Consider the following 27,650-nt stretch of genomic DNA (forward strand, 5'->3'; position numbering starts at 1 on the left):
ATGGACCAGATAGAAAATGGGTAAAAAGAAACAAATGGGTCACACTGTTAGATATTTGTCTCTGATGGAAACTTACACCACTGTACCTGCCAATAATAGGGACTTCACAATACTGACGTAAACAAGAAATATCATGAGATCCAATGTTACAATCAGGAGTTATGTTAGTGGCACATACTGTTCAACTCACATAGGAAATTGTGTACATTGTGCGCCATTGACATTGATGAATATGATGGTGAGAGAGAGAAATAAATTGCGGTAATCAGAGTTACTCAAGTTATGTGAAAAACTTTTTATATGGAAGTAAAATTATTGTACAATTACAGCTTAATTTCAAAGGACTATCTACAGGACACCAGAAGCACAAATATGGAAAATACTCCATAATTAATAGGGATCAAATACCCTGCAATATACACTACCTTTACACCGAGCTCGCCAAAAATGAAAGACTAAGGGGAAAAGGAGCAGAAGTTTCTATATGCCTGACCTCATACACAACAAAAGACAGCAACTCATTCAATCTTTTCCAGTATTTCCAACCTAGTTTTCCTCTTCCAACCTTTCATGGTGGCAACAAGATTGATCAGTCCCACAATCTGACTTTTACTGTATTCCTGTAATGGATGGGTTGCTTCGTTAAAACCTAACCAATCAGATACAGTAACGATGCTGTAGGAAGGGGCTATTCTTACCGGGTGAGCACGCGCCCAGTGCACATATTCTGTCTCGGGAAGGTAGTAAGCCTGGTTTACAAGTCCAAGTTAATAATGTGCGTAAGTAATAAAATGTTGATTGCATCCAAAGGAAGTTTCAAACATGTGAGATCCCAATTTATAGAACAGGTCGGGCATCAACACCCAACTAATTCTACCATGTGACCAAAACTCATCTGTATTTGCAGACAAAATAGTGGGAATGTGTTACCATGTCCTTTGTTCCTTACCTTAATGAAAGTTTCAACCATTTGTAGCCTGGGCTTCACATTCAACGACACAAAATGTTGTAGCCCATTGATCAAAACCTGAAAGGTGGAAAGACAGAAATCCAAACCCAACATATAAAAACTTAAAAAGAATTACTGAAGGAGAAGGAAGGTTCATCAATATTGGTCATTGTTGCAACTTTGCGTTGCGATACATCAGAATTCATATTTGTTTCGTAAGATATTTCAATACGTCCATGATATGATTATTATTAAGATCTGAAAATAAATACAGTCTTGAAAGCTTAACTTTGAAAAGTAATTCAGCCACAGGTAAAATTTTTATCACATAATATAATAGTGGATTCAGGGCGAGTCTTGAAGAAGTGGTAAGTAACTGAAACACCATGGGTTCGAATCGAACATAGTAAACAATGTCTTTGCAAAATTGTAAGGGTAAGGCAGTGTACAATCCATCCTCAACCCACCCTCCCAAAGTCAGGAGCCTTTGTGTCATGGGGTTTTCCTTTTTATAATTTAACAATGGATTAAGATTAATCTACCATATGAACTCCAAATCCAACATGAAAGCACTACAAAGATTTTATCATAGCTGAGAAATAACCTGCAGATCCAATGACATTAGAGCTCGTCCTTCATCACTACATCTCTTTACCCGTGAAAGTCCTTCAACAAGAGTTTCTGCCACAATTTCAAGCCCATAGTCCAATAATAGGTCTTGAATCTACACATACAGAAGCAGAATTTGTGAATCAAAGTCATGTTTGACAGTAGGAATTACTTTTCTATGCTTTTCCTTTTCGACAAGTTAAAAGCAAGATTTTCAAACACAAATATGTACTTCATGTAATAAGTTGTTACATATACACTTAATGAGTATGTCTCATGATATAATGAGTATCTGCAATACCTCTTTACGAATTCCTCCATGAGCAAGTCGAGTTTTATAGTGCTTAAACTCCCCCAGTAACAAATCAATATACCTATCAACACAATTTAAGTCAGAACTGCAGACAGAATGCAGCTTATTCTAAAACTCCACCAGTAACAAATCATATTACACCCATCAATTATTTATATATTTCTCTAACACACTCTCTTACACGAGAGCCCACTGGACTTGAAGGGTAGATAATACACAGGCCTACTTATCTGTGCTAAGAAACTCTACAAGATGAGGATCGAACTCGTGACCTCATAGTCACTAAAGCTCTGATACCATGTTGGAAAAAAGATTTGTATATTACTAAATTGTATCAATAACTGTACAAAAACTCTCTATTTAAAGAGACTAAAAAGACCTAATGGGCTAAGCCCAAATAAGTTGTAGAGTATTCTAACTATTACAAAATAGTGATACAAAATAATGATCAGATAAATAATTCTAATATTTACAATAAATTGTTGGGATATCCAAGTGTGATGAGTATAACATTGATAATGGGCTAGGTGAAGTGGATATAAGTGAATGAACCCGTGAATCCAATGCCTTAAGGTTTTGGGTTGAGATGTAGTGTCGAACCCACTTGCTACAGTTAATGTAGCCTTAGCCCATTGATGGTGGTCCCCCGCCATGGGCTTCTCCTGGGCCTGACAGCGGTATCAAAGCTGGATTGGGTTCGGGCTAGCCAGGTGTTTGACTAAGAGGCGAGTTGAGTACTTTAGCCCTGGGGTACTCGGTTGAGGGGGAGCATATCAATGGTAAGTTTCACACTTGAGGAGGAGATTGTTGGGATATTCAAGTGTGATGAGTCTCACATTGATTAATAATGGGCTAAGTGAAGTGGATATATGTGGATGGACTTATAAACCCAATGTCTTAAGGTTTTTGGTTGAGATGTGGTGTCGAACCCACTTACTACGGTTGATTTAGCCTTAGCCCATTGATGGTGGTCCCCCGCCATGGACTTCCCACAATTTAAGCCAGAACTGCAGAAAGAATGCCAGCTTATTTACTAGATAAAAATTCTGAGGAAAAAAAAGCAGTTACATTTAATGTCTATAGATATGGTTGCAGGCTTGCAGCTCTCAATAATACCAACGGAACTAAATTTTAGGAGCTATAGTATCTGACCCAACACCCAAATATCAAAGGCTATTTGATGATATATAATACATTCTCCCAAGATGATTAGACACTAAAAACAATACAAGTGTTGGCATTAAAATCATCCAGTAGTAATGTTCCTAATCCAAAATTGCAAATATATTCCAAATTTCACACATATAAAAGCATCCAGGTGTTAAATAGGGCAATTAAGTGCATGCAGTAAGTTTTTTATCTTTGATATAAAATTAGCAAATCCCAAGACTTGATGTAAACAATTAAAAGTAACACAAAGAAGAAAAAAGAATGACTTGGCATTCAAATATAAAGATGATCCAAAAAATACAAACCCATTATGCTCCATCCCAAGCTCTTTTACTTCCCATTTACAATTCGCAACACGTTCAACATACCTGTAAGAAGTTGAGCAAAAATTAAAAAAACAAATTGAAGTAGTTACCATGGCATTGCAATATAATAAAGTATAAAACACACAAAATAAGGTTGAAATTTCTGTTTCTATAACGTCTAACCCAATATCGATAGTGCTGGTTAGGAGGCCAGTAAAGACTCGGGGGCTTACAAAAAAACACAAGCATCAAGAGTTAAAACCAATTTCTGATCATTCCAAACCACATCTGACACCAAACACACTCCTTTCGTTGTATTTGGTAACAATTTTTTTCCCTTTAAAATATATTACAAAATAATTTTTACTGCAAAACAATTTCAAATAAATAATTTCCTTTAAAATAAAGGAATAGTAAATATGAATTTGAATTGTAGATAACAATACAATATTTCACTTAATAAAAAGGAGTATTATTTAATATATTTGGAAATTATTCTTTTCTACAACAAACAGAAAATATTTGTAGTTTAAACCAGAAAATATAAAATTTTATTAAACTAAATACATTTCAGTAGAATATAGTTTCCCTTCTCAAGTGGTTTTGATGTCAATTTGATAATACAAAAGTCATATATATTAGCAACATTTCCAGAGCAATCTAGTAGACTTCTAGCTAGGTATACATTTGTCTTACCCATTAATGTGCAGCAGTAGTCTTACTGTTGTCTGATGAACATTCTGTGTAAGATCTGGTACAGCATCTACCTAAAGAAATCCTTATATATTAAAGATTGTTGTTTTCCATACTTAGCTTTTTCATATAAAAAATAAAACAAAAACAATTGAATCAACAGGAAATAAGCAACTAGATAAGAACATATATTCTAAATATACAATCCAAACATGATCTTCCACTAGAAGTTGACACCTTCGTTGTATATGTATAGATATGCTCAAAAAGGGTTTTAATGACCGAAACCGGGGAGGTTCAAGTGGTAAGCAAGCTTGATTTTAGCACTCAAGTGGCCTCCACAATGCCAAGGGTACAAGCCTGTGGAAAGCACCTGTGGTTAAGGGCAACCTCAGTACCCAGAGTGAGGATTAGTCTCGCACCTGTGGTTAAGGAAAGGTGCTCTCTCATTCCTTCCTTCCTAAGCCAAGATAAGGAGAATGAGTTTCTTAAACTAGTAACCTTACAGCCACCAATGGATACAAGTTCGGATGTAAGCATTGCTACTCCACATGTAAGCATATGTAAGGACACTCCAAAATATTATAATTTTTTACAACACGGTGCTATTTCTATGCCATGTTTGGTGTTATAAAATCCAGAAGATATTATATCATACTAATATTAAGATTATATCTGAATATTCTTTAGAGTATCCTATTTCATGATTTGATTCTTTATTTTAGTTCTCTATTTAGTATAAATAGAGATTAGTGTTTTGTCTTTTGTAATCACATCATATCATATCATTATAGAATAGATATGATTAGATTACTTCCTATCTGTAAAAATTATTCCTTTGGATTAGTTCAGGGCTTCTCACTTAAGCTCGTTAGGGTCTCTATATATTGTAACTCTTTGTATCAGATTAATATACAACATATTATTTTATATTCAAGTTGATACCAGAGCTCTTTTGTTCTGGGGACCCTCGCTTCCGCTTAAAACCTTGTTTTCGCTTTAAACCCTAAGCCCACTGCTTAGGAGTCATCTTTTCTTTGTTGTACGTCCTTTCGGCAAGCCATCAAGGGCTGTAAGCCCCTTCTGAGTAATTTCCGAACGCGTCAGCACCTCCGACGGTCACCGAAACCACCGTCCGCCATTGTTCAGGCCGCCGGAGAAGTTTTCCGGCGAGTTTTCAGCCCAGACCGCACGCGATCAGGACCGTCTCCTCCTGGCGACCAAGTATGTGGAAGTCCGGCCACCAACGCATCCCTCACGCGCCGCCCATCTCCTCTGCGCGTGGGCCTCACGCGCCACCTTCTGCCGGCGCGTGTGCACTGTTCCGGCAGCTTTTTCCGGTCGGTCTTGGACAGAGAAGCTCGCCTCCTCCTCCTCTTTCCGGATCTGTGGTTGGTTCTCTGTGGGTCTGACTTTTTGTGCGCGCCTCTTCTTGATCGGTGATCAGGTTCGTTCCTATTTACTCGGTTTATATCTTTGTGATTTAATATAATGGCAGCAACTTCTCCTGTTCATTCGGAGGTCAGTTCTCCACCTCCTCCTGTCAAAAGTTCTCCCAATATCATCTCCACCAATGTTGGGTCCATTACCTCTTCAAAGTTGAAGGGTTCTGTTAATTACAACAACTGGGCCACCTCTGTTCGAGTTTGGTTCTTTGGACAGGGACATGGGAATCATCTCACGACTAAGTCTACTGATGTTCCTAAAGAGGAAAAATCTTATTGGGAAAAGATTGACAACCAGCTTCTGAGTATCCTTTGGCAGTCTATTGATCCAGTCGTCTTGGACATCTTCTATTCTTTTCAAACTTGCACTGAAGTGTGGGAGGAAGCAAAAAACCTCTACACTAATGATCTTCAGCAGCTCTATTTCATCATTTCTCAGTTTATGGAACTGAGCAAATCATCCGACATTCAGATGGAGACATATTAGCAAAAGTCGATCTTTGACGCAGGCATATTTGGATATGTTGCCTTACCTTACTGATGCTTCTGCATATCGGAAACAGGTGGAACGTCTCTTTATGGTTGCCACACTGCCTGGTCTCCCCGAAGAATATGATAATGTCCAGGATACTATCTTGACTAATGGGGATCCTGATCTATCAATGACGTATCAGCGTCTTCTGAATCTTAATAAGAAATCTGCTCCTGCATCGTCTGCTGTTGTTGATTCCCGTACTGACTTTCGTGGGAACATTGGTGGTGGACGTGGTCGTGGTAGAGGCCAGGGAGGACGTGGCCCAGGAGGACGTGGTCAGCGACCTCGTTGTCATTATTGTCAGCAACTTGGTCATTACGAGGAACGTTGCTACACAAAGTATCCTCACCTGCGACCTTCTCATGCTGCTAATATAGCTCAATCGGATACTGCTTCAAATGGTACAGTCTCTCTCTCCTCTGAAGACTATGCAGCACTCCAGACCCTTCTCAGGAAGGCCTCTCCTCAGTCTCAGGCCTCTGCTTCAGAAACTGGTAATCCCGTTGCTTGTGTTTCTCATTCTGCATCACTTGGTCCTTAGATATTTGACTCAGGTGCTACTGATCACCTCTGTGGTAATAAGGAACTTTTTTCATCCCTTACATATTCTGATAATTTACCCTCTTTTACTCTTGCTGATGGCACTAAGGCCCCTGTTCATGGGATTGGACAAATCTGTCCAACCTCCTCATTGACCTTGACATCTGTCTATTACATTCCTAACATCCTTTATAATTTAATATCTGCTAGTAAATTGATCAACTCTCTTAACTGTATTGTCACCTTCTCAAACCATTCTGTTTCTGTGCAGGACCCGGGTACGGGGAAGACGATTGGAGTGGGCCGTGAGTCACGAGGTCTGTTCTACCTGGTTGTGCCGAGTCCTTCCGTTGCTTGTTCTCTCACAGAATCTCCACAACTTATTCACAGTCGCCTCGGGCATCCTAGTCTTTCAAAATTACAGAAGATGGTTCCTCTTTTACCGGTCTTTAGACTTTAGATTGTCAGTCATGTCAGCAAAGAAAACACATATGCTCCTCCTTTGCTAATCGAGTCAATAAACGAGCTGATGCTCCTTTTTCAATTATTCATTCAGATATTTGGGGTCCTAGTCGTAGTGTGTCTGTTTTAGGTTTTCGGTATTTTGTTACCTTTATTGATGATTTTTCACGTTATACTTGGATTTATTTAATGAAAAACCGTTCTGAGTTATTTTCTATTTATCAAAAATTCTCTGTTGAAATTCATACTCAATTTGGTGTTTCTATTCGTATCTTACGTAGTGATAATGCTAAGGAATATGTTTCTGTTGACTTTTCTAATTTCTTAGCCACACAGGGTACTTTAAACCAAACTACTTGTCCTCACACTCCACAACAAAATGGAGCAGCTGAACGTAAGAATAAACATCTCATTGAGACTGCACGGACTCTTCTTATTCACATGCATGTTCCTCTTCACTTCTGGGCCGATGCAGTGCTTGCTTCTTGTTTTCTCATCAACCGTATGCCTTCATCTGTGCTTAATAATGACATTCCTTATAACTTATTGCTTCCAGATGTTCCTCTCTATCCTCTATCCCCACATGTCTTTGGTTGTACCTGTTTTGTTCATGATCTCACTCCTGGTAAGGACAAGTTAACATCCAAAGCCTTTAAATGCATTTTTCTTGGTTATTCTCGTCTTCAAAAGGGTTATCGTTGTTACTCTCCCGATCTTAAGCGTTACTTAGTTTCCGCTGATGTCACCTTTCTTGATCAACAAACCTTTAATTCTATCCCATCTCAATTGTCATAGGTTGATCATGTTCTTCCTGTTCCTTTTCTTGACTTGTCTTTGCCAGCTGCAGGTGCTTCTATTCCAGATGAGCAACCTATTGCTTCTATGCCTGAGGACCGTCCACTTCTCACCTATCAGTGTCGCGAAATTATGCCTCCTGTGACTCATCGCCCACTGCTGTTGATTCTTCCCCTCCGGCTCCTTCACCAGAGGCTCTTCCTATTGCTCAAAGAAAAGATACGCGTACTACTCGTAACCCTTATCCTCTTTATACCTTTTTGAGCTATGACCGTCTTTCTCCACCTTATTTCACTTTTGTTTCTAGTCTTTCTTCTGTTTCTATTCCTCAGACCACAGGTGAAGCACTTTCCCATCCAGGGTGGCGCCAAGCGATGCTTGATGAGATGACTGCACTTCATTCCAATGGCACTTGGGACCTTGTTTCTGCTCCTCCAGAGAAGTCTATTGTTAGTTGTTGCTGGATTTTTACTGTGAAAGTTGGACCTGATAGCCATGTTGATCGACTCATGGCACGCCTAGTTGCAAAGGGTTTTACTCAAATCTCCGGCCTTGATTATAGCGATACATTCTCTTCGGTCGCTAAGATGGCGTCAGTTCGCCTATTTCTTGCTCTTGCTGCTGTTCGTCACTAGCCACTCCTTCAACTTGACATCAAAAATGTTTTTCTTCATGGAGATTTACAAAAAGAAGTTTATATGGAGCAACCACCTGATTTTGTTGCTCAGGGGGAGTCTGGGAAGGTGTGTCGTCTTCGAAAATCCTTACATGGTCTCAAGCAGTCTCCTCGGGCATGGTTCAGTCGCTTCAATTCTGGTGTTCAAGCGTTTGGCTTAATTTGCAGTAAAGTTGACCATTCTGTATTTTATAGGATCACATCTCCTGGTAAGTGCATCTATTTGTTAGTCTATGTTGATGACATCATCCTCACCGGGAGTGATCAAGCTGGAATTCGTCAGTTAAAACAGTATTTATTCAGTCAATTGCAAACAAAAGACCTCGGGAAGCTGCGTCACTTCTTGGGAATTGAGGTAACACAATCTAGACAAGGCATTTCTATCTGTCAAAGGAAGTATGCCTTGGATATCCTAGAAGAGACTGGTATGTTAGAGTGTAAACCAATTGATATACCCATGGATCCCAATGTCAAGTTATTGCCCGGACAGGGGGAGTTGTTATCTGATCCTGGTCGTTATCGGAGGCTAATTGGGAAGCTCAATTATCTTACGGTGACTAGGCCAGATATTTCTTTCGCTGTTAGTACGGCTAGTCAGTTCCTTGATTCCCCTTGTGATTCTCATTGGGATGCCGCTGTGAGGATCCTCTGATACATCAAAGGAGCACCAGGAAAAGGTTTATTGTATTCAGATCAGGGAAATACAGAAATTTGTGGTTATTTAGATGCTGATTGGGCAGGATCACCCTCAGACAGGCGCTCTACTTCTGGCTATTGTGTCTTCTTTGGAGGAAACTTAATTTCTTGGAAGAGCAAGAAACAACCTGTTGTTGCTCGATCTAGTGCAGAAGCTGAATATCGTGCAATGGCAATTACTACATGTGAGTTAATCTGGTTAAAGCAGTTGATTCAGGTGCTTCGCTTTTGTGAACAAAAACAACCCATGACACTCATTTGTGATAATCAAGCTGCGCTACATATATCCTCTAATCCTATATTTCATGAGAGAACCAAACATATAGAGATTGATTGTCACTTCATTCGAGAAAGGATTCAGTCAGGAGAAATCAAGACAGCTTTTGTCAACTCTAATGATCAACTAGCGGATGTCTTCACTAAAGCTCTTAGAGGTCCTCGGGTTGAATTCATTTGTAGCAAGCTTGGTGCTCACAATATATACGCATCAGCTTGAGAGGGAGTGTTAGAATAGATATGATTAGATATGATTAGATTACTTCCTATCTGTAAATATTATTCCTTTGGATTAGTTCTGGGTTTCTCACTTAAGCCCATTAGGGTCTCTATATATTGTAACTCTTTGTATCAGATTAATATACAACATATTATTTTGTATTCATGTATCAAAGCAGCGGTACCATCCTCCGTGACCAGTCCCGTCACTTTTCTGCAGTTAAATTCCCAAAAATTTAAAACTTTATGTCAACTGAATTTCCATCAACCTTCTCACAGTAGTCAAGCGTCTCTTTGTCATATCATCTTTCCGCAACCTTCTCTCATTTGCTCGCTACTGCCCACTGTCATGTTGTCATTCCAACAACAGTCCACCGTCTTCCAGTCACCCACCCACAAATTTTCTATGCAAATTGGCCCCATCAAATTTTGTCACAGATACTATTTGGCCCCGTCATTGTCCCAGTAGCAACCTGCCCCATCAACATTTTTCCTAGGTGTAGCTTGACCCCGTCGAACCTTGTCCTACGCATGCTTTGGTTGGGTCTCTTAAGTTTTCATGTGGTTGAAGCATCCAAATGTTGTTCTTGATGAACTTGAAGGAGAAGTTTTAAGTTCTTGTGTACATTTGATTGCAAAGACAAATCTGATAATGGTCATTCCAGTGAATTTTCTACTTCATTGGTCAGGCAATATTTCAACCAACTCTTTTAGGCTTATGGCCATTCCAATCATCTTGGTGAATATCTACCGGATCCCGTAAGTGCCTTTCTTAACAATGTTTTGTGGAGCCCAAATTATATTATTTGGTTATATCCTTTCTTTAAGCATTTATTTAACAAGCTTAAAGTTTAATAAACTTTAGCTTGAAGGGGAGTGGTATAATATCTAGAAGATATCATATAATATTAAGATTATATCTTAATATAGTTTAAAGTATTAGAGGATCTTTTAGGATTAATTTTCCTATTTCCTTATATTTCATAGTTTTTTCTTTATTTTAGTAGTTTTCTATTTAGTATATAAGGGATTAATGTTTCTCATGTTGTAGGAGATAATTTTATCTCCTACACGTACATAAAAGTGTGTGGAGCCCATGTTTTCTTTTTTTTCTCTCCTCTAGACATAGCTCCACATGGGGCCCACACACTTTTATATGTGTATAGGAGATAAAATCATCTCGTACAACATGAGAAACATTCCCTTAGTATAAATAGGAATTAGTGTTTTGTTTTTTGTAACAACATCGTTCGGCAACAATATAATTCAGTTTTTCCCTTTTTGCCATCTATACCTAAAACCCTATGATTTCAACATTTGGTAGAGGATTTGAAAGGAGATGAAAAGGTTGCAGACTAGCTCCAGTTTAGGTACATAACATTGGTCCATTTCCATTACCTTCCTTCCAAATCCTCCCTACCAAACAAAGCTTAGACATGAATCACAGTAAATATCAAAATTAGCAGGATTTCAACTTCATCTAAGCCATAACATTTCAAATCTTCGTCAATCAAAGTTGTATTCCATGATGTCATTATACAAACAAATTTTTGTTGAATAGTCACTAAAGTCAACTCAAAAGATCTGTCAATATCAATTTTGACAAGATCTTAACCACTTCAACTTAAATATTGAGACTTCACATACCAGATGCACATAGAAATCCTCGAGTACAGTTGAATTACTTTGCAAGAGCATTGATTGAAGATGAGATTTGGATCTATTCAGTATTCGAGCGACAAGAGATATGGTGTCAACAGCCACACATCTTTCCTGAAACATATTAATGAATTTATAGAGACATGTACATGTAATACACAGCTTCATCTTTGACTCAAAATCGGAACTATACAAATTAAGAAAATATCAGAGTTTACAAGCCACCACAGACTCCAATAACATTACTTAATAAGTGAAAGGAGAAAAAATCTCCCCAATATAACATGTTTCATCTTGCAACATTTCTTTTCAACCATATGATGTGGCTTGGATAGTAAATAAAAAAAAATAACCATCAAATGTCGTAACACGGAGGATAAGATGCAAGTTGCAGTGAAAAGTCAGATATAATATAAAGAGATCTGCTCCATCAAATTTGAGTATTGTATTATTTCTGGGACAAATTATAGAAAATAATAATAATTCCGACTTAATATACAGATGGATTTTTTCAAATAAATAAATAAATCAACATTGCAAAGCAGTTTATAAGCAATGAAAGAAATTTAAAATAGAAAGCATCACTGTTTTAGTCATGTGAAAACCTTTCTTTATAAAGCGTGTGAGAAACTTCTTTCCCAAACAAGAGCTTCACGTGAATATACCTTGAGACCCAAAGAAGTCCCTGAGGAGTGGCCAAAATTCGTATTGGGAGGGTTCGTAGGTGTCAACTCTGCATGTACGAATGATGAACTCAAAGCTGTTGGTGAAGACATCTGGGACTTCATCCACTCTTCACATTCTTGGTTTATTCTGGATAAGGCTGTCCTCAAGCGATCTACATGTCACAATTGAATTCAATCACTAATTACTAATCAACTCAAATCTGGATTTAGTTACCCATGTTTGAGTATGTAATACACAATGCCACTTACAATTAAGAGAATTAGTTGAGCTTTTCCCACTTGAACTTGTGTTTTGCTGACCAAATGTTTCATATATAAAATAGAAAAAAAATTCAAACAACTGGCATATTCCCTGCACCAATATACAGAATAAGAAAAAAGAATTTAGAGGAAAAAAATAAAACACCACCAGGCAGTAACGTGAAAAGAAAGGAGGGGGAGGGAGGGACATAAAGTAGTGGAAACCATTTAAGGGCAGAATTAGCCTACCTTAAAGAACTCAACATTTACTACTTCTAATTTCTGCATAAGCCTTGCATATTTATCCATAGACCTTACATTTTAAGAAATAAAATATATCTCATTAAATATAATATTAATAATGAAAACTATGTGGAGGAAAATAACTGATTTTTCTAATAAAAAATGTAAAGCAATTTACCTTAAAAGACATAGAGAAGATCCGGTATGTGTTGTATTCTCTTCATCATTACAATGTGAAGAGTTAATTCTTGAAATATGGGGTTTAGAACTTCGACTTGGCAGTTGACTGTCTTCATCAATAAAGTCAGCAAGAAGATCCTCATTTTCATCTTCTGAAACAGAATTGGCACCATTCATTTGATCAGAATCATTCTTTCTAGGTGAGGCTTTATCATCCTGAAAGTTGTTGGTTGAACCTCCATCCGATTCAGCATAAATTGATCCATTAGGTTGGGAGTAACCATGACCTTCTTTGGAGGTTGATAATTTTTGCAAAAAAGGGTTTCCACTTTTAATCCAATGAGAGAACCCATTCCTCCTAGCACTGGTGTGAAGCATGTTCCCTGATTTATCAGAATGGATTGCGCTGACATTAATTGATTTACCGCTAGACAAAGAAATCAACGGTGCTCCATCACCAATAAGTCCAGCAAAACTGATAATTTGTACTGTATCTGGAGGTAATTTCAACCAAGTCTCTTTCTCCAAAACCATTTTTAGTGCCTAAAATTAGAAAGCAACAAAACAAATTAAACCATTTATAAATGATTATAGACATTGTTCAGGTTCAGAGGATGGCATATTAACAAGCCCAAACAACAATTTACCAATTATATAGCAAACTATTCAGCATCACAAATTTGGAGTGCCTGAACCACTCCCCGTTAAACCCGACTAGCGAGTATGGGGTGAAGGTAATCCTTGTACGCAGCCTTACATTTGCATAATTGCAAAGAAGCTGTTTCCTGGATTCGAACCCATGACTTTTCAGTCATTAAAGAACAGTTTTACCACTGCTCCGGTTCGAAAAAAAAATAATAAAATAATAAATTTCATTCCCAGTATGAATTATTTACTTTCTGCATTTTGTAATAGTTTCATCAAATTAAAGCAACTGTTCTTAATTTTCCACATAATTATAGCACAGCAGTTTCTGGGATTCTGGACCTTCTGATCCTCCAAGGCTGCAGAAAATCAAAAGTACCATAAATGACATAGCTGACATGTTAGATCAGGAACAAAATGTTATTGTGAACATTTCTGAATTCAAAAATAGCAAAAAATTCTGCAATTTTGATTATCTTCTATTACAAGTAAAATTTGATTAGATGAATACTGAACCAGAAACAAGTTGTGCCAGACATCCCAACATGCAACTAGAAAGAACAAAATAAGTAAATAAATTTTTAAAACAGAAAATTATTACATTAATTTAATAATATTAGTTATTATAATCTTATTGATAGCTGCAACACATCACCAGCTTAGAGACACCGAGCAGACATAAGAGGCGACTTGTGACATTGCACTTGTACTTAACATATCATACAAGGCTCAAAGGCACTGAGTAGGAAATCACAATCAACATTATCACTCTAACAACCAAGAAGAATGGGAAGCCTTAAGGTATCTTACATGCACATTTTGTCGGTGAAAAGCTACGAAATAATTTTCACAAACAACCTTCCATTTCTGCCTCAATTCAACTGCTTCAATTCCACAAAAGGCTTCCCCAGCCAAAATGAAGACACTGAGATCTTCATAATTTTTCAAGAATTGATGAATGCTTGCAGAACAAGCCGCAGCCGAAGAAAGCAATACTGACACACGACTTGCAGTGAGATGCCACAGATTCTTGCGTCCTCTTTGAAGGGTCTGTGAAACCAATGCTGTAGCTTCTTTGCGAAGATGGTACCATGGGGATTCAATGTTTGATGCTGCATTGTCTTCCTTTCTGGCCTCATTAACTGGATCAGGAGAATCACTGTATGATGAACCAGTAGTTCTGGTAGTTTCAGTTGTTGAGCTAATTGTTGCAGGTTCCTCCCTAGAAGATGAGCTGGGTATTATATCTCCAGATCTGGACTCTCGAGCCTCACTGGGACTACATGAAATTTCTTCATAGTACTTATTTGAAGTTTGTGCTGCTGAGTCCTGAGATTAAAATCAACCATATGTATGAGACTGAAAAACATATATCAAACAACTATAGACCATGTAATCATGAATAGCTTTCTTCCCAGTCTTAAGCTTGGATACATAGAAATACTGAATGTTTGTGAAAAGAGTACTCTATCACTGAAAAGTGCTTTGCTCAATTCATCAAAACCGAATCAAGGCTTCTCCAACTTACATGTTGAGTGAGATCTTTTCTGGATCTGAAGAGCTTATAAAACTAGAGATTTAGCTATTAGGTGGAAGCCTAAGTGATTTTTATCTCTAACCAGTGCAAAGAAAATAATAAAATAGAAATGCTAAAATTGATATAGTCCACATGAATTCCTTTTTTGGGGGGAGTACAAGTCCACATGAATATTTGATTGCACAAAGCAGAGAGGAAAAAATGCATAATGAAGGGGAAAAAAATTTTACTTAAGAGAAACCAGAAACTTACCTTTCTCTCTAGCTGAAAATCCATAATTTCATGGTATGAACACATAAGGTCAAATAGAACAGCCAACGTTCTTAATAAGCACAGCCTAAACTTAGAATCAGGTATTTGAAGGCATAGATCGCTGTAAGTAAGCCTGGAATTGAAATAACAACTATGAAGCCGATCTAATGTAAAAATACTGAAAGTAGTAATTAAAAGGATGGTAAATATGCTAGTGGAGGAAAAAAAAAAGTACCTACTATTTTGCGGAAGTCCCTCCTCATCCTACAAAAAAGATCAACATACTAATTAAACAACTAAAGAGTCCTTCAAGTTTTGTTTGAAAAAGAAAGAAATCATAGTCCTTTAAATCAAGCAAACTAAACTTTAATGTGAATCCATTGCTATGGCCAGTACTATTGTTTTGGGACCTCAAATATAAATTATTATGAGCAATTATCTTACTCTTACCCATTCTGAGGAATAAAGTTCTGTCAATCCTCACTTGAACCAATATATGTAAACTAAGAATAACACCACTATGCTTCAGCAACTACAATACATGCATACGTGATACGTCTATATAAATTCAAAAGAGGGAATGGTACAGTGGTGCCATAATTACAAACGTCCACAAGGTAATTACAAAGAATAACATTGTTGCTATATAATGAACTACCTCCACACTCAATGTTATTCACATATCAAGTAGGGAAACTATACTATTAATTCTCCAGCCTCCTAAACAATTCAAAAATCCAGATGATACTGAAAGGAAGTAAGGCAAGAAAACGTACTGACATACCTCATGCACAATTGCCTTTAACACAGAGTGTGTTTCTGATATAACTTCTTGCATGAAGAAACTCTGTATCTTTTCAGCAAGACCAGTGGTATCCCCTATTAATGCATACGCATCAATTACCTGCATCACCTCTTCTTATGTTACATCATTTATAATATATTTCCAACAATCCAATAGCAAATATCTGCATACATATATACCATAAAATGGGGAAAACAACGAATCATATCAAATGGTGATTACTTGCATCAAATAAAAACTTCAAAACTAGCTAAAGCTCAGACTTCAAATCAAACCACGGATGGAAATTATTGCCATATCTTGGAGCACATGCTAGCATATTAAAGTGCATGAACATACAAATAACGAAAAGAAAAGATCAATGTAATGCAGTGTGTTTTCCACAAACTCCAAACCTGGATAACTAGATACACTAGGGTAAGCTTTGAAATCATGTGTTTGGCAATTACTTGAAAAATTATCTGTTTTTAATCCAAAGCTAGTTCGAACAAAATCCTATACAAAACTGGTTTTTATTTAATCATTTTTAATTTTAACTAGAACATCCTTTCTCTTCCCTCCATCTATTTATTTGAAATTTACAACAACAAAAAAATAGATTCACTATCACCAAGGTCCACCAAACAATATTTAATATTAAACTAGTGCAGTAACCAAGTTTAATTTGAACCAGATCATCTGTATAGGGATTTATGAAACAAGTTTAAGTTCAAAGTTCAAAACTAGTTTTTAATTTGCCACACAGCCCCTTGAAGCAGAGAGACAAAATTAACAAGTATATATGCTTGTTCTAGACACTAAATACTCAACACTTGCTCCATAGAAAGCAAACCAATTTTCGAAAAAAAATAAATAGATACCCACTGTTATATAGCCATCTTCCTTGAATTCCTGACATACTCCCAATAAAAGAGCATCCAGCTTCTGTAAGGTTCTTCCCAGCCAAACCTACATTAAAAGTATGATGGAAAAACTAAGTCTTAAACAGTTAAATACACAAGCACCCTACATTGTCATCAGGAATATGTTTGGTAACACATGTACAAGTAATGGATTTAATTACACAAGTTCCTAACATGCAAGGAAAATCTTAAGAATATAGCAGTGCTCAACATATCATGCTAAATCTTTCCAAGTAGTTGTTCAACATTTACCTCCACACCACGACTCATCTCTTGTATTACTGAAAGGTCCGACAAACTATCTAGGAGTTGCAAATATTCAGATAGGACTTGAAATGCCTGCATAATGATCAAAATAAAAATAAACATTTTAGAAGATGGCTTATATCCAAAAACAAGGAAAACAATAATAGAAACTTGATTGTTTTCTGAGTAAATCTGCTTGTTAAAACATATATAGGAGCCTACCTTCCAATAATTCCCTTCCTCTACAAGGGATTCAAGTGTTGATTGCATGTCCAATGCACGTCGAAGTTCAGTCAGGATTGGAAGCATGTCCTATGAATGGAAAAGGATGCATTCATGAAGTTACCACCACAACTTATATTACGGCCTAAAAGCATGTATTTTATGCACACGCACACCCTCCAAAAAAAAAGAGAGAGGGAACATATATCCTAAACTAAACTACTTTATATCCCCTACAACCTACAAAAACTCATGAATAATAAGAAGAAATAGGGGTGTAAATGGGCCAATTTGCCTATTAAGGGCCTACGGCCAAGCCTATGTCGGTCCAGGTCTGGCCTAATATATTCAGTAAAACCAAATAGGCGTAAGCCTTTAAAAATCCTGTTTAGAAAACAAGCCACAGGTCTACTTTTATAGGGTTTGGCCTATTGCCTACAAGCTAACCTATTTTATATTATTTATTTTAATTAAAAAAATAAATAAATATTTAAATAATTTAAATTAATGAAATAATATTGTTTCATTAATTTTTTCTAATTCTTGATAGGTATTGAAGACTTGATAGTTTTAAATAGGCTAGCCTTTTGATTTTTTTAAATACAAGCAAGGCTAGGCCTATAATTTAACTTACACTATGATAATATGACAAACCAGGCTCAAAAAAGCCAAACCTGACTCGGCTTATTTACACCCCTAACAAGATATCAGTTTCAAAACACATAATGAAATAAGATCCTGAGAAAAGGTTAAACAAAGCATAAACACATTAAAAAATAGCGGGGGCTGGTTTAAGTACAAAGAGAGGAAATACCAGAAGAGCTTGTTTCTTTTTTTTAAAAGAATTCACAACCAGATCCCTTGAAACCTCATTCATAGATGATGTTAAGTGTCTTCTTCCATTCTGCAAAACCATTGAAAAGAATGCAGTAAGAGCAAGATACAGCAAAAAGGTAACTACAATTATTTGTTGACACCCTTATGATGCTCTTACCATGCAGATGACATTTGCAATTCTCAAGTCTTTTTCCAATTCTCTGACCAAATTCATCCCCTTCACTGGCCAAAAGTAAGTATCAGCTCCTTATACTAAAACTTATTTAAAAAACCAAGTGATCCAGAAATGACAAGTTGGCAACTGCAAGAAAGTTGCATGCACCCAACTTCCCAATTTCTCAATGTGGACTAAAGTTGTAAATTATTTAAACCAGAAAGGATACTGCATTCTTCCAAATACATTTACTCATAATGATAGATTCAGGATCTAGACATAGTTTTAAGTCAATCAGAAAGTAACTAACTTATTTATTGAGCAATTAATAATAATTCCCATGCAATCAAAAATTGATAACCTTAAAATAAGCAAGAAAAAGAGAGTGAACAGCAGAAAACAAATGCAAAACAAAATATCAAACATGCATAACCTCATGTAAACTTGTACAAAGGTGGTGGTCAATTCTCTGAATTCACCTCTTGAACTTACCCATTACTTCATGATGCTCCATAACATGGCGAGATAAACGCTCTGCTACTCTATCCAGTTGAGCCAATCTAAGGGCAGCCTATATGACAAAATCAATACCAAGCATCTTATCAAGAGAATGGATAACATATACAACCTAAATCAATTAACGGGATTCACACAAGCAAAAATTATAAAGATTCTTTGAGCATATGTAACAATAAAATTTAAAAATTAACATAAACACCCACAACAGTGGAACTTCATGCACACCCACACAAGATTACTAACAAAATAAACCATGAAAATAAGTTAAAGGATATATAGGTCAACTTAGTAGTATTTAATCTGCTCAGCCGGCAAGAAGATACACTAAGGTTAGTACGGTCATTTGTATGTCTTTGGCCTCAATTACTTCATGAACCACAAGATGACCCTGATAAGCCCATGCGTCAAACAGAAAAGAAAAGTAACTTAACTAGTCAGAAAAAAGAACATTGAGAATGGCCTGAAGACTCCAGCCAATCAAGCAGATATCATAAAGATACTTCAAACTCACTGATGGGATGGAAAAAGGCCAGGGGGCTAATCAAGAACTCAAGAGCCTATAGCCTAATCCTATTTTCAGCCTACTTTGGCCCAGCCTATTTATGAAACAGGTCTAGCTTCGGCTTTTCAAAAGGACTGTTCAACTAAGTAGGCTAAGAGCATGTTTGGTCTTGTTTACTTTAGCTTAAAAGCTAGTTTAAAGCTAAATCTAAAAATGAGCTCTTAAAAAATTAAGCTAAAGTTGTCTGGTGTTTGACCCACAAATCTCCCAAACTGTTTGCCAAAATGCGTAAAATGTTCGAGTTAAATTCAAAACTGCTCACCTATGAAACACCGATACTCCTCAATTTTTTTTCCAAAGTATCAGATACACATATCAGAAACGTATTGTATCGTATCGACATCCCGTATCGAGAACGTATCGGGAACATATCAAAAACGCCGTGTCGGAATCGGTGCTTCATAGCTGCTCACGATTAAAATATGTAAATAAATATTACGTATTGAGGCAGTGGGAACACTTCTATTTCACAAAACAACCCCTTACTTTTGAATAATTTTTTACCAAAAACTTGATGGTGGAGATTAGTGATGTTATCAGGGAAGGAGGTTAGAAAAATGTCACTAGAGCAAAAAGTCATCACCGAAGCAAGAGGTCGTCACCAAGAGAAATGAATGTGAACTCATTGCAAAAGTAAGAGGTTGTTGCTGAGAGCAACAAACACAGATCTTGTCACTGGAAAAAGAGGCCGCCTATGCTGAGAGCAAAGAACGAAGTCGAAGATTGGTCAATAAGACTCAGGGAAAGGATTTCCCACAAACATGTGTCCCATAAAGTCGAAAATGGTGATTGACCAAAAAAAAAAAAAAGGAGAAGCCAAATACTCCTCCCAACAACTTCTAGATTTACTTTTTTTTCTTTATATAAAAAAAGCTGTTTTTTTCAAGAGCTCCTCTAAAATCATTTGCCTGATTTCTCCTTTTAAGGAGAAGAGAAGCTAGAAATAAGTCAGGCCAAACAGATACTAAGACCTAATGGCCTATGCCTTTCAAAAAGCCTATTTGGCTTACTAGGTTGGCCCGTTTCTTTATTATTTAGACATATAATTAAAAATTTATAATACTTTAATAAGGTCAGACTTATTGCAAAATTATAAAGTCTAAGCTTATTGGCCTTTTTCAAGACCTTTATGTATGTAGGCTTTTGGGTCAACTCAGGCTTTAATACTATCACAAATATACCTGGGTGAGTCCTGATGTGTCTCTAAAACACTATGTATTAAGTGACTAACTCAGTACCTAATTGAGCTAAAATTAATTAAATACACATGATAACTGAGATTAAATGGCTATTTTATTTTCAGTAATATTCTCACAAGAAATTATCATGTTTTATAAGGATTTTGGAACATTTGGAGACATTACAAGGAAGCAAGAAAAAAGAAAGTTAAAAAGAAGGATGTTGGCGCCAAAGTCAACCTTCACCCAAGATTCTAGCGTGAACCCCAAGATTTTAGCGCCAAAGTGCAAGATCCAAGCGTGGAGTCCAAGATCCTAGCGCCCTGTCCAAGCTCCAAGCGCCAATTTACCAGCATTCAAAGTCTTCCCATGCTAGTGGCGTGGGCATAGCGCCCTTAGCGTCAATTTCGCAATTGTCAATGTTTCTCCATGCTAGTAGCGTGGCAGTGGTGATACTAGCGCCAATTGTCACGTGCAATTCAAGTGATACAATTTTAATATCTAATCAAGGATTTGAATTAAGATTTCTGCGGGATTTAAAAAGATACCAGCTCTTCAATTATAAATGCAAGCTTTTGCAAGAAATTAAAGGACTTCTGCACAATTGAAGAACGGTAAGGCCAAAAACCGAGAGAATTGAGACGAAGACGAAGATTGGAGGAAGATCAAAGCTGTGTAGTGGAGATCATTCATCTTTCTTCTTCCAATGACTTCTTCTGTTTTATTTTATTTCTTTGCTTTGTTTAAGCCAGATATGTCTGGCTAATTTCTTCATTATAGTTAGGGATATGGATCCGACGTGAATAATCCTTGTTTGATTTAATTCTTTTCATTAATAAATTGTCTCTAATTGTATGTTAAATTCTTGTATGACTTGATCAATCATATAGGGATAAAGAGTGTTAGGGTTCACAATAGACATATTGGGATCTTAGCTTTGACAGGGGTAGAACATCAATTCTTGCGTGATCCAGACATAGGCTTCTAGGAATTGCGAGCATTTGTAATTCATCGCGCTTAAAGCTAAATCCAAAAGGAATTACTAAGACATTAGAGATCCAATTGGGTTAAAGGGTTAAAGAACTAAGACATTAGGATTTAACTAATTAATTATTAGATAGTGAATTGTTTGAATCAATTGGGATAAAATATTATTGAATTGAATTAGATTACCAAGGTGAAACGAAGGAGAAGTTGACCATTATCGATTTTTAATCCATCCTTTAATTCGTTGCATTTTGTTCTCGCGTTCATTATTACTGAGTAGTTATTAATTGTTTCTTTGATAATTGTTTTTTGTCAGTTTAATCATTACTTTTTCCAAATTACTTTCGATTTGTTCAAATTAAGGGGACTAGTAAGAATAGTGTTTGGAGTCCTTAATCCTCGTGGGAACGATACTTTCTCATCACTCCATTACTTGTTTGACCAGTATACTTGTCGTGAACGCAACAAGTCCCAACAAAAAGCCTATTATAATAAGCTAGGCTCAAGCCAGCATTTGGCATAACAGGCTTAGGCCTATTTAGGAAAAGTTTACCCTTACTTGTTTCTGTAAACACAAGACATGTTTTGATTATAACAAAAAAGTAGCAACAAAAAGAGAAAAACTTTGATGAAGAGCAAAAAGAATCAACCATATACGGACATTGAAGATACATGATGGAGCCAAAAGAGAAAAATAATGAGATAACAAAGTGACGACAACATAAAATAGCTTTAGAGATAGAAAGGAATCAAGAGCAACAAGAAGGAATTAGAAAAGTAAAACCAAGATCAAAGGCAACAAACTACAAACAACCTTCAAGGGAAGCTTAATGTCACAAGCGATAATAAAAGAGGATCAAATCCAACAAAGTACTAAGTATTGTCAAATCCAACTAGTCAAGCATCAACTTCATGTGAAGAATCAAGATCCAAGATTTAATGCAACAAGTTGAGTCCCCTTTCCTATTAGAATATACTTTTATGACTTAGATAAAATTGTAAGGTTACTATGGTGTTTTCTTTCATGTTTCTCAAACTTGCATGACTTTTATACAAAATCATCTTTTCATATTTGTCTGACAAAGGAAAATAACCAACATATACTAATAATCCATTTTACAAAAAGGTCTTTTGAATCAAATTGGTTTTCATCTGTAAAATTCATGCACAAGAGTCAAGAAGGTTTAGAAAATGATTTCAACATGTTTTTAACATATTAAAACCTTATAAACATCTTTCCAAAAGCTAGTTATGTGAACCAATAATATTAGGAACCATTTAAAAGTGAAAAGGAGTGCAAAAAAGTACATTTCTGACCATTTTTCACTTATTATCAAGCAAGTATTCAAATACTCCAAGAAGTATTCCAATAGTTTCATATAGAAAAGCAAGTATTCGAATACTCATCGAAAAGCATATAAGTACTTTGCAACCAGAGAGAATATAACGACTAGAAACAACTAGTTTTTTATGGAAACACTATATATATGTTCAAAACGGATATTGAGAGTAAAAAAAGATTCAAAAACATTCATTAAGATCATATACACAAATCTATCAATCTTGAGCTCATTCTTGCAAATTCATAATACCCAATTAGAGATTCAACTTATATACTTGCTCTTTGAGAAAGTTACCATTTCTTCATCATTCTCCAACTGTAAGATCACATTATAAGGTTGTCAAGAACTAGAGAAGATTGGTGGTTGAAAGGTTTCTAAGCACATTATAATGTTGCTAAGAACCTGTGAAGCTTCGTGAATTGTAAGGTTTCCAAACACCCGAAAGCTTGAACGTTGTAAGAGTTTGTCAAGCACCCGCGAAGCTTGACCTATAGTTGAAAAATTGTTTGAGCGACTTGCAATCTAGAAGTAGGTCACAAGTGGTGGTGACAGAACAAAGATAAATTGTGCTTGCAATCTTCCTAAATCTTAACTCTTTATTTCTAGCACTTTAATTGCTTTTTTGATATCTAACTTGTGTTGGTATATATTGTATCATTGAGATAGATTATGTATTACAGGTTATTTGAATATTTTAATAAGCTCTACATATATCAAAGTTTGCATGAAATTGTAATTTAGAAACAAGAATGGGGCATCTACAAAAAATCTTGTCATACTTAATTCAACCCCCCTCGTATGGAAGTCACATTCTTAACAATTTCCACCCCCAATCCTTCAATCAGTAAGGCAAATCCCACTCCTCCAATAGTACCCCTAACCTATTCCTCCCACTAAATGGTTCGAATAAAGGAACGGCTTTTCACATCTTGTATCTTTTTACTGCCAAACAGACGCCCACAAGAAACTACCACATATCCATTTGAATGAAGCAACATCGGAAACACAACCATTTACCATTAAACACGAGATGACAATTTGCAATGCAAGAGATGATCATCAAAGCTAACAATAATTTATTATAAATAAATAAAGAGGAAGCATTAAGTACATAAATGTCATCAATTGGATAATTAATAAATGGATGCCACTATTTTTCGTTAAGCAGAAGAATAGCTCAGCAGAGAACCCAGATTACAGAGAACATTTTACCCTTGAAGATAAGAAAAAGTTCAAAAAATTTCCACTGATAGCAAAGATTGAGAAACATGAACCATACCTGTTTTTCAAAAAATGTCAGCTCACTTTCCTCAGCTGGAACATGCTCTAAAACATGCCTAATTGGATCAAAGTCCTGCATAAAAATATTTTTAAAAGATTTTAGTAGCATTCATGAAGAATCCATTCACCTAATAATTCATAGTGATGTACTACAAGTAATTTGAATAAAATTTCAATGGAGCAAAAACATGAAGAGAAATTTTCAAAACATTAGCACGTGGAATATAGAAATGGCTTTTTTCTCTATGTTGTAGCACAATTTTTATGTCATTAAATATTTTCCTACTTGTTTTTTGTATTGGGTGATAGTGGCATAATTTTATAATCAATAGAAACATTAAGAAAAATAAAATATAAAACTCATTCAATAGTATTATGCTAATAAGGAGAAGCCGTTATAAGCAAAACTGAATAGGGAGAGAGAGAATAAATTGCATATGTCCTGTAAATGAACCAAAAGAATAATATAAAAAATTCCCAAACAGAGAAATGGTATTTACTAATGAATATGGATTCCCATTCCCAGAAGTTCAAGTTCTAAATAAAGGGATAATCAAATATTAATGAAATGTTAAAAAATTTAGAGGGAGAAGTTTGTATATATAAAACTTTCTAATATGAAGTGTTGTGTCAATGGTCTAAGGCTACAAAACTAATTCTTACAAAGAAGAGTCCTGTGCTCTAAACTGTTAGCAAAAAAATAAAGGTGTTTACAAAGAAGAGTACTAATTCTCATGGTACAAGGAAATATTCCAAAGCTTCTAAAAGATAACTTTCTGCCATCTTCCAATAAACATGGACATACATAAAAACATCTCTCCAGATTGGGTAACATAACCTTCATAAATCAAAAGAGTTCTATCATTCAACACAAGGGAGGTTGCAAGAAAAATAAGTATGAATTTGAAACTAAAGTGATACAGGCAAGTAGCACCTCCTCATAGTATTCATCCTCTAGTTCCTCCACTACTTGGCCATGAGGTCTGCTCCCATATATGGAACTCAGTTCTTCAGAACTTGATGAAAGACTATACCTCTGATGAGGAGGTAATCCTGCAAGAGCACGAGCTACAGCAGCTGCAGCAGCAGCTCGAGCTGGAACCTATTCAACAAGATTTATGAAACATGAAATATGACTAACTCACAAATCTAACAAGGAGTCATTGTTAGAATACCAACAAGTATTTGTATATACATAGCAGGATAACCATAAAGAGCATGCATTATTAGGTTCATTGGTGGGCCAAAGGATGAAATTGCAAGATAATATTCAAAACACTTCTGGACCAGTAAGTTATCAAGAATGCAGAATGATCAACTCTACGAAACAATAGCAAGAATCTAAGCTAACAAAATCCTCATCCTCACAAAATAACACTACTGTAATAATTAGAACAAAAAAAAATAAAAAATAAAAAATAAAAAGAATTCTTGACATCAGCTGCAACTCCAATGTGAGAGAGGATTATGCTTTGATTGTGAAGAAAGATTCAATCGTTCAATATAAAAAGCAAGGACACAAATGTCAGTTCATAATTAATATTCACTAAGTGCCTGTTTGGATCCTTTCTTTTTTAAGCTAGAAACTACTTATAAGCATAAGCTAGGCCAAATAGGTTTTGGGAAAAGCTCTCATAACGAAAAGCTCTTTCTTTTATAATGAAGAAAAAAGCTAAAAGCTCCTAGGAAGAGTTTTTTTTTTAAGCTCTTATCTGCTTTTTTTGAATTGTGTGCTTTTTTTTAAAATGAAGAGTTATAAAGATAGAAAGAGAGAGAATTTTCTTGAAATATGTGTTTTTAAGTAACTTTTAAGCTAAAAATTTTATGTGACAATCAAACAGCTTCTACCTTTTTTTTTAAGCTCTTTTGTTTAGCTTTAGCTTATGAGTAACTTCTAATTTAAAAAAAAAAGAATCCAAACAGGCTCTAAAATTATTGTAGCTAGTTAGCTACTGCGATTGAAGATGAACCACATGGAAGCAAGCCATACTCAAGATATTATTGGTACTCCATATGAAATATATGTAAAATCACATCTTTATGACTTTCACATTTAACTTATAAATAGCTTCAGCATAACAAGTACAACTCTATCCCACTTGTAATAATTCTAGCACCCAAAACTCACAAGTTTCCTAATCCAGGGAAACACAAACAACTAAGCAATGCAAACAAATTATTCTGTCTTTCCTACAACCAAACGGACCTAAACATTTACGAGTCAATGCAGGTGCTCTTATAGAGAGCTGAGTTTCGTGACAAAATTTATTTTATGATTTCAACATCTAGCCGAATCCAACATACAACCGTTCATAGTTATAAAATAAGCTTGTGAACTCTTAACAGAAAGTCCTGCTCATTAAGAATGAGTACAAGCTAGCCTGCAGCATCAAAATTGGGATTCGCAATCAAGCGCGTACCATCATCAAATCCGAAACTCACATCAAATGCGTTAGAAGCAACAAAGCTAACGCATTATCCTAACTTAACCATAACCAAAGTATACCATTCAACAATCCAACCATACGGCATTATCTAGAACTAAAGGCACAAATATAAAATTTAAAAAAATAAATAAATAATAATTCAAATTCAGAGGCAATTGTGCATCAAAATCATTCGTAGATTGATTTACCTCGGGGCGATCAGAAACGGGAGGGAGCAATCCGAGCGATCTCGCGGACCTAACAGAGCTCAAGATCTTTTCACCGACCTTGGACAAATCCATTGCTCCTCCCTGGGAGAGCAAGAAGAAAGGGAGCAAGAAAACCCTAGAGCTCTCGAGTCCTCCCTCACTCAAATCACCATTGAAAATAAACGGATTACCAAGAACGCTTCCAAAGGGGAACAAATTCGGCTGCATCTCAACTCAAGTCTCCGAGATCAAACGGTAACAGTTCCATTTCAAGACGAATCGGTTGTGTTTGCGCCTCTCTCTCTCTCTCTCTCTCTCTCTCTCTCTCTCTTTTTTGCTGCGAGTGAGATCTGATTGTTACGTGATGGAAAATGTGAGTCTCGAAGTGGTGACTTGAGACACTGATTTTTTATTTTTTATTTTTATTTTTTTTATTGCGTTGTAGACTTTTGGTTTTTTACTTCACTGGCCACACACCTCGCTCGCTACTGTGCAACAGTGCAAGAATGCGATCGCTGCTTAATGCTTGTTGACGAGAAATGGCTTAGAGATTGGGATCAGCCAGGGACTTTGCGCGCATCTGGTTTTGTTCCTTTACTAAGAATTTACGTGTCGGTTGTGAAGGGACGAGATTAAAAATCAACATGTGAAAGAGTTATTAGATAGAAGTAATTAACGCGTAAATAGAAAATAATTACATCTGACAAAAAGATTTGAGAATGTAAACTAATTATCACTTTTAGTTTTGTACACGGATTGTATATAGAGACTACGGTTAGACATAAATTTCTTGTTAAATAGGAATAAAAGAATAAAAAATGTGTCCCTTGCCATATGTCCCATGTCTGTTTCTT

At 36.1% G+C, this 27,650-nt stretch overlaps 1 protein-coding gene across 2 annotated transcripts; it reads right to left on the minus strand.

The window, feature by feature from the left end:
• Positions 1–141: 141 nt before the first annotated feature.
• On the minus strand, positions 142–27,240 carry LOC133298220 (uncharacterized). Of its 2 annotated transcripts, XM_061497473.1 has the most exons (25): positions 26,797–27,240; positions 25,096–25,263; positions 24,160–24,234; positions 18,784–18,862; positions 18,295–18,359; positions 18,115–18,204; positions 17,301–17,390; positions 17,085–17,171; positions 16,795–16,878; positions 15,910–16,029; positions 15,361–15,389; positions 15,126–15,258; positions 14,147–14,665; positions 12,690–13,234; positions 12,518–12,581; positions 12,278–12,380; positions 12,008–12,180; positions 11,331–11,456; positions 4,043–4,113; positions 3,347–3,409; positions 1,860–1,932; positions 1,554–1,673; positions 950–1,027; positions 699–749; positions 142–620 (listed from the first exon to the last, which is right to left on the minus strand). In XM_061497473.1, the coding sequence occupies exons 1-25, from the start codon at positions 27,022–27,024 to the stop codon at positions 519–521; spliced, it is 3,336 nt and encodes a 1,111-aa protein (XP_061353457.1). In that variant the 5' UTR covers positions 27,025–27,240; the 3' UTR covers positions 142–518. The 2 variants fall into 2 exon arrangements, with proteins under 2 accessions (XP_061353457.1, XP_061353458.1); XM_061497474.1 differs by lacking the exons at positions 25,096–25,263; positions 26,797–27,240 and having other exon boundaries at positions 18,295–18,354; positions 24,160–24,190.
• Positions 27,241–27,650: the final 410 nt, after the last annotated feature.

The sequence above is a fragment of the Gastrolobium bilobum genome, unplaced genomic scaffold (assembly GCF_033153095.1).
Source record: "Gastrolobium bilobum isolate Gb01-03AN ecotype WA unplaced genomic scaffold, APGP_CSIRO_Gbil_v1 utg9664, whole genome shotgun sequence".
NCBI classification, from domain to species: Eukaryota; Viridiplantae; Streptophyta; class Magnoliopsida; order Fabales; family Fabaceae; genus Gastrolobium; species Gastrolobium bilobum.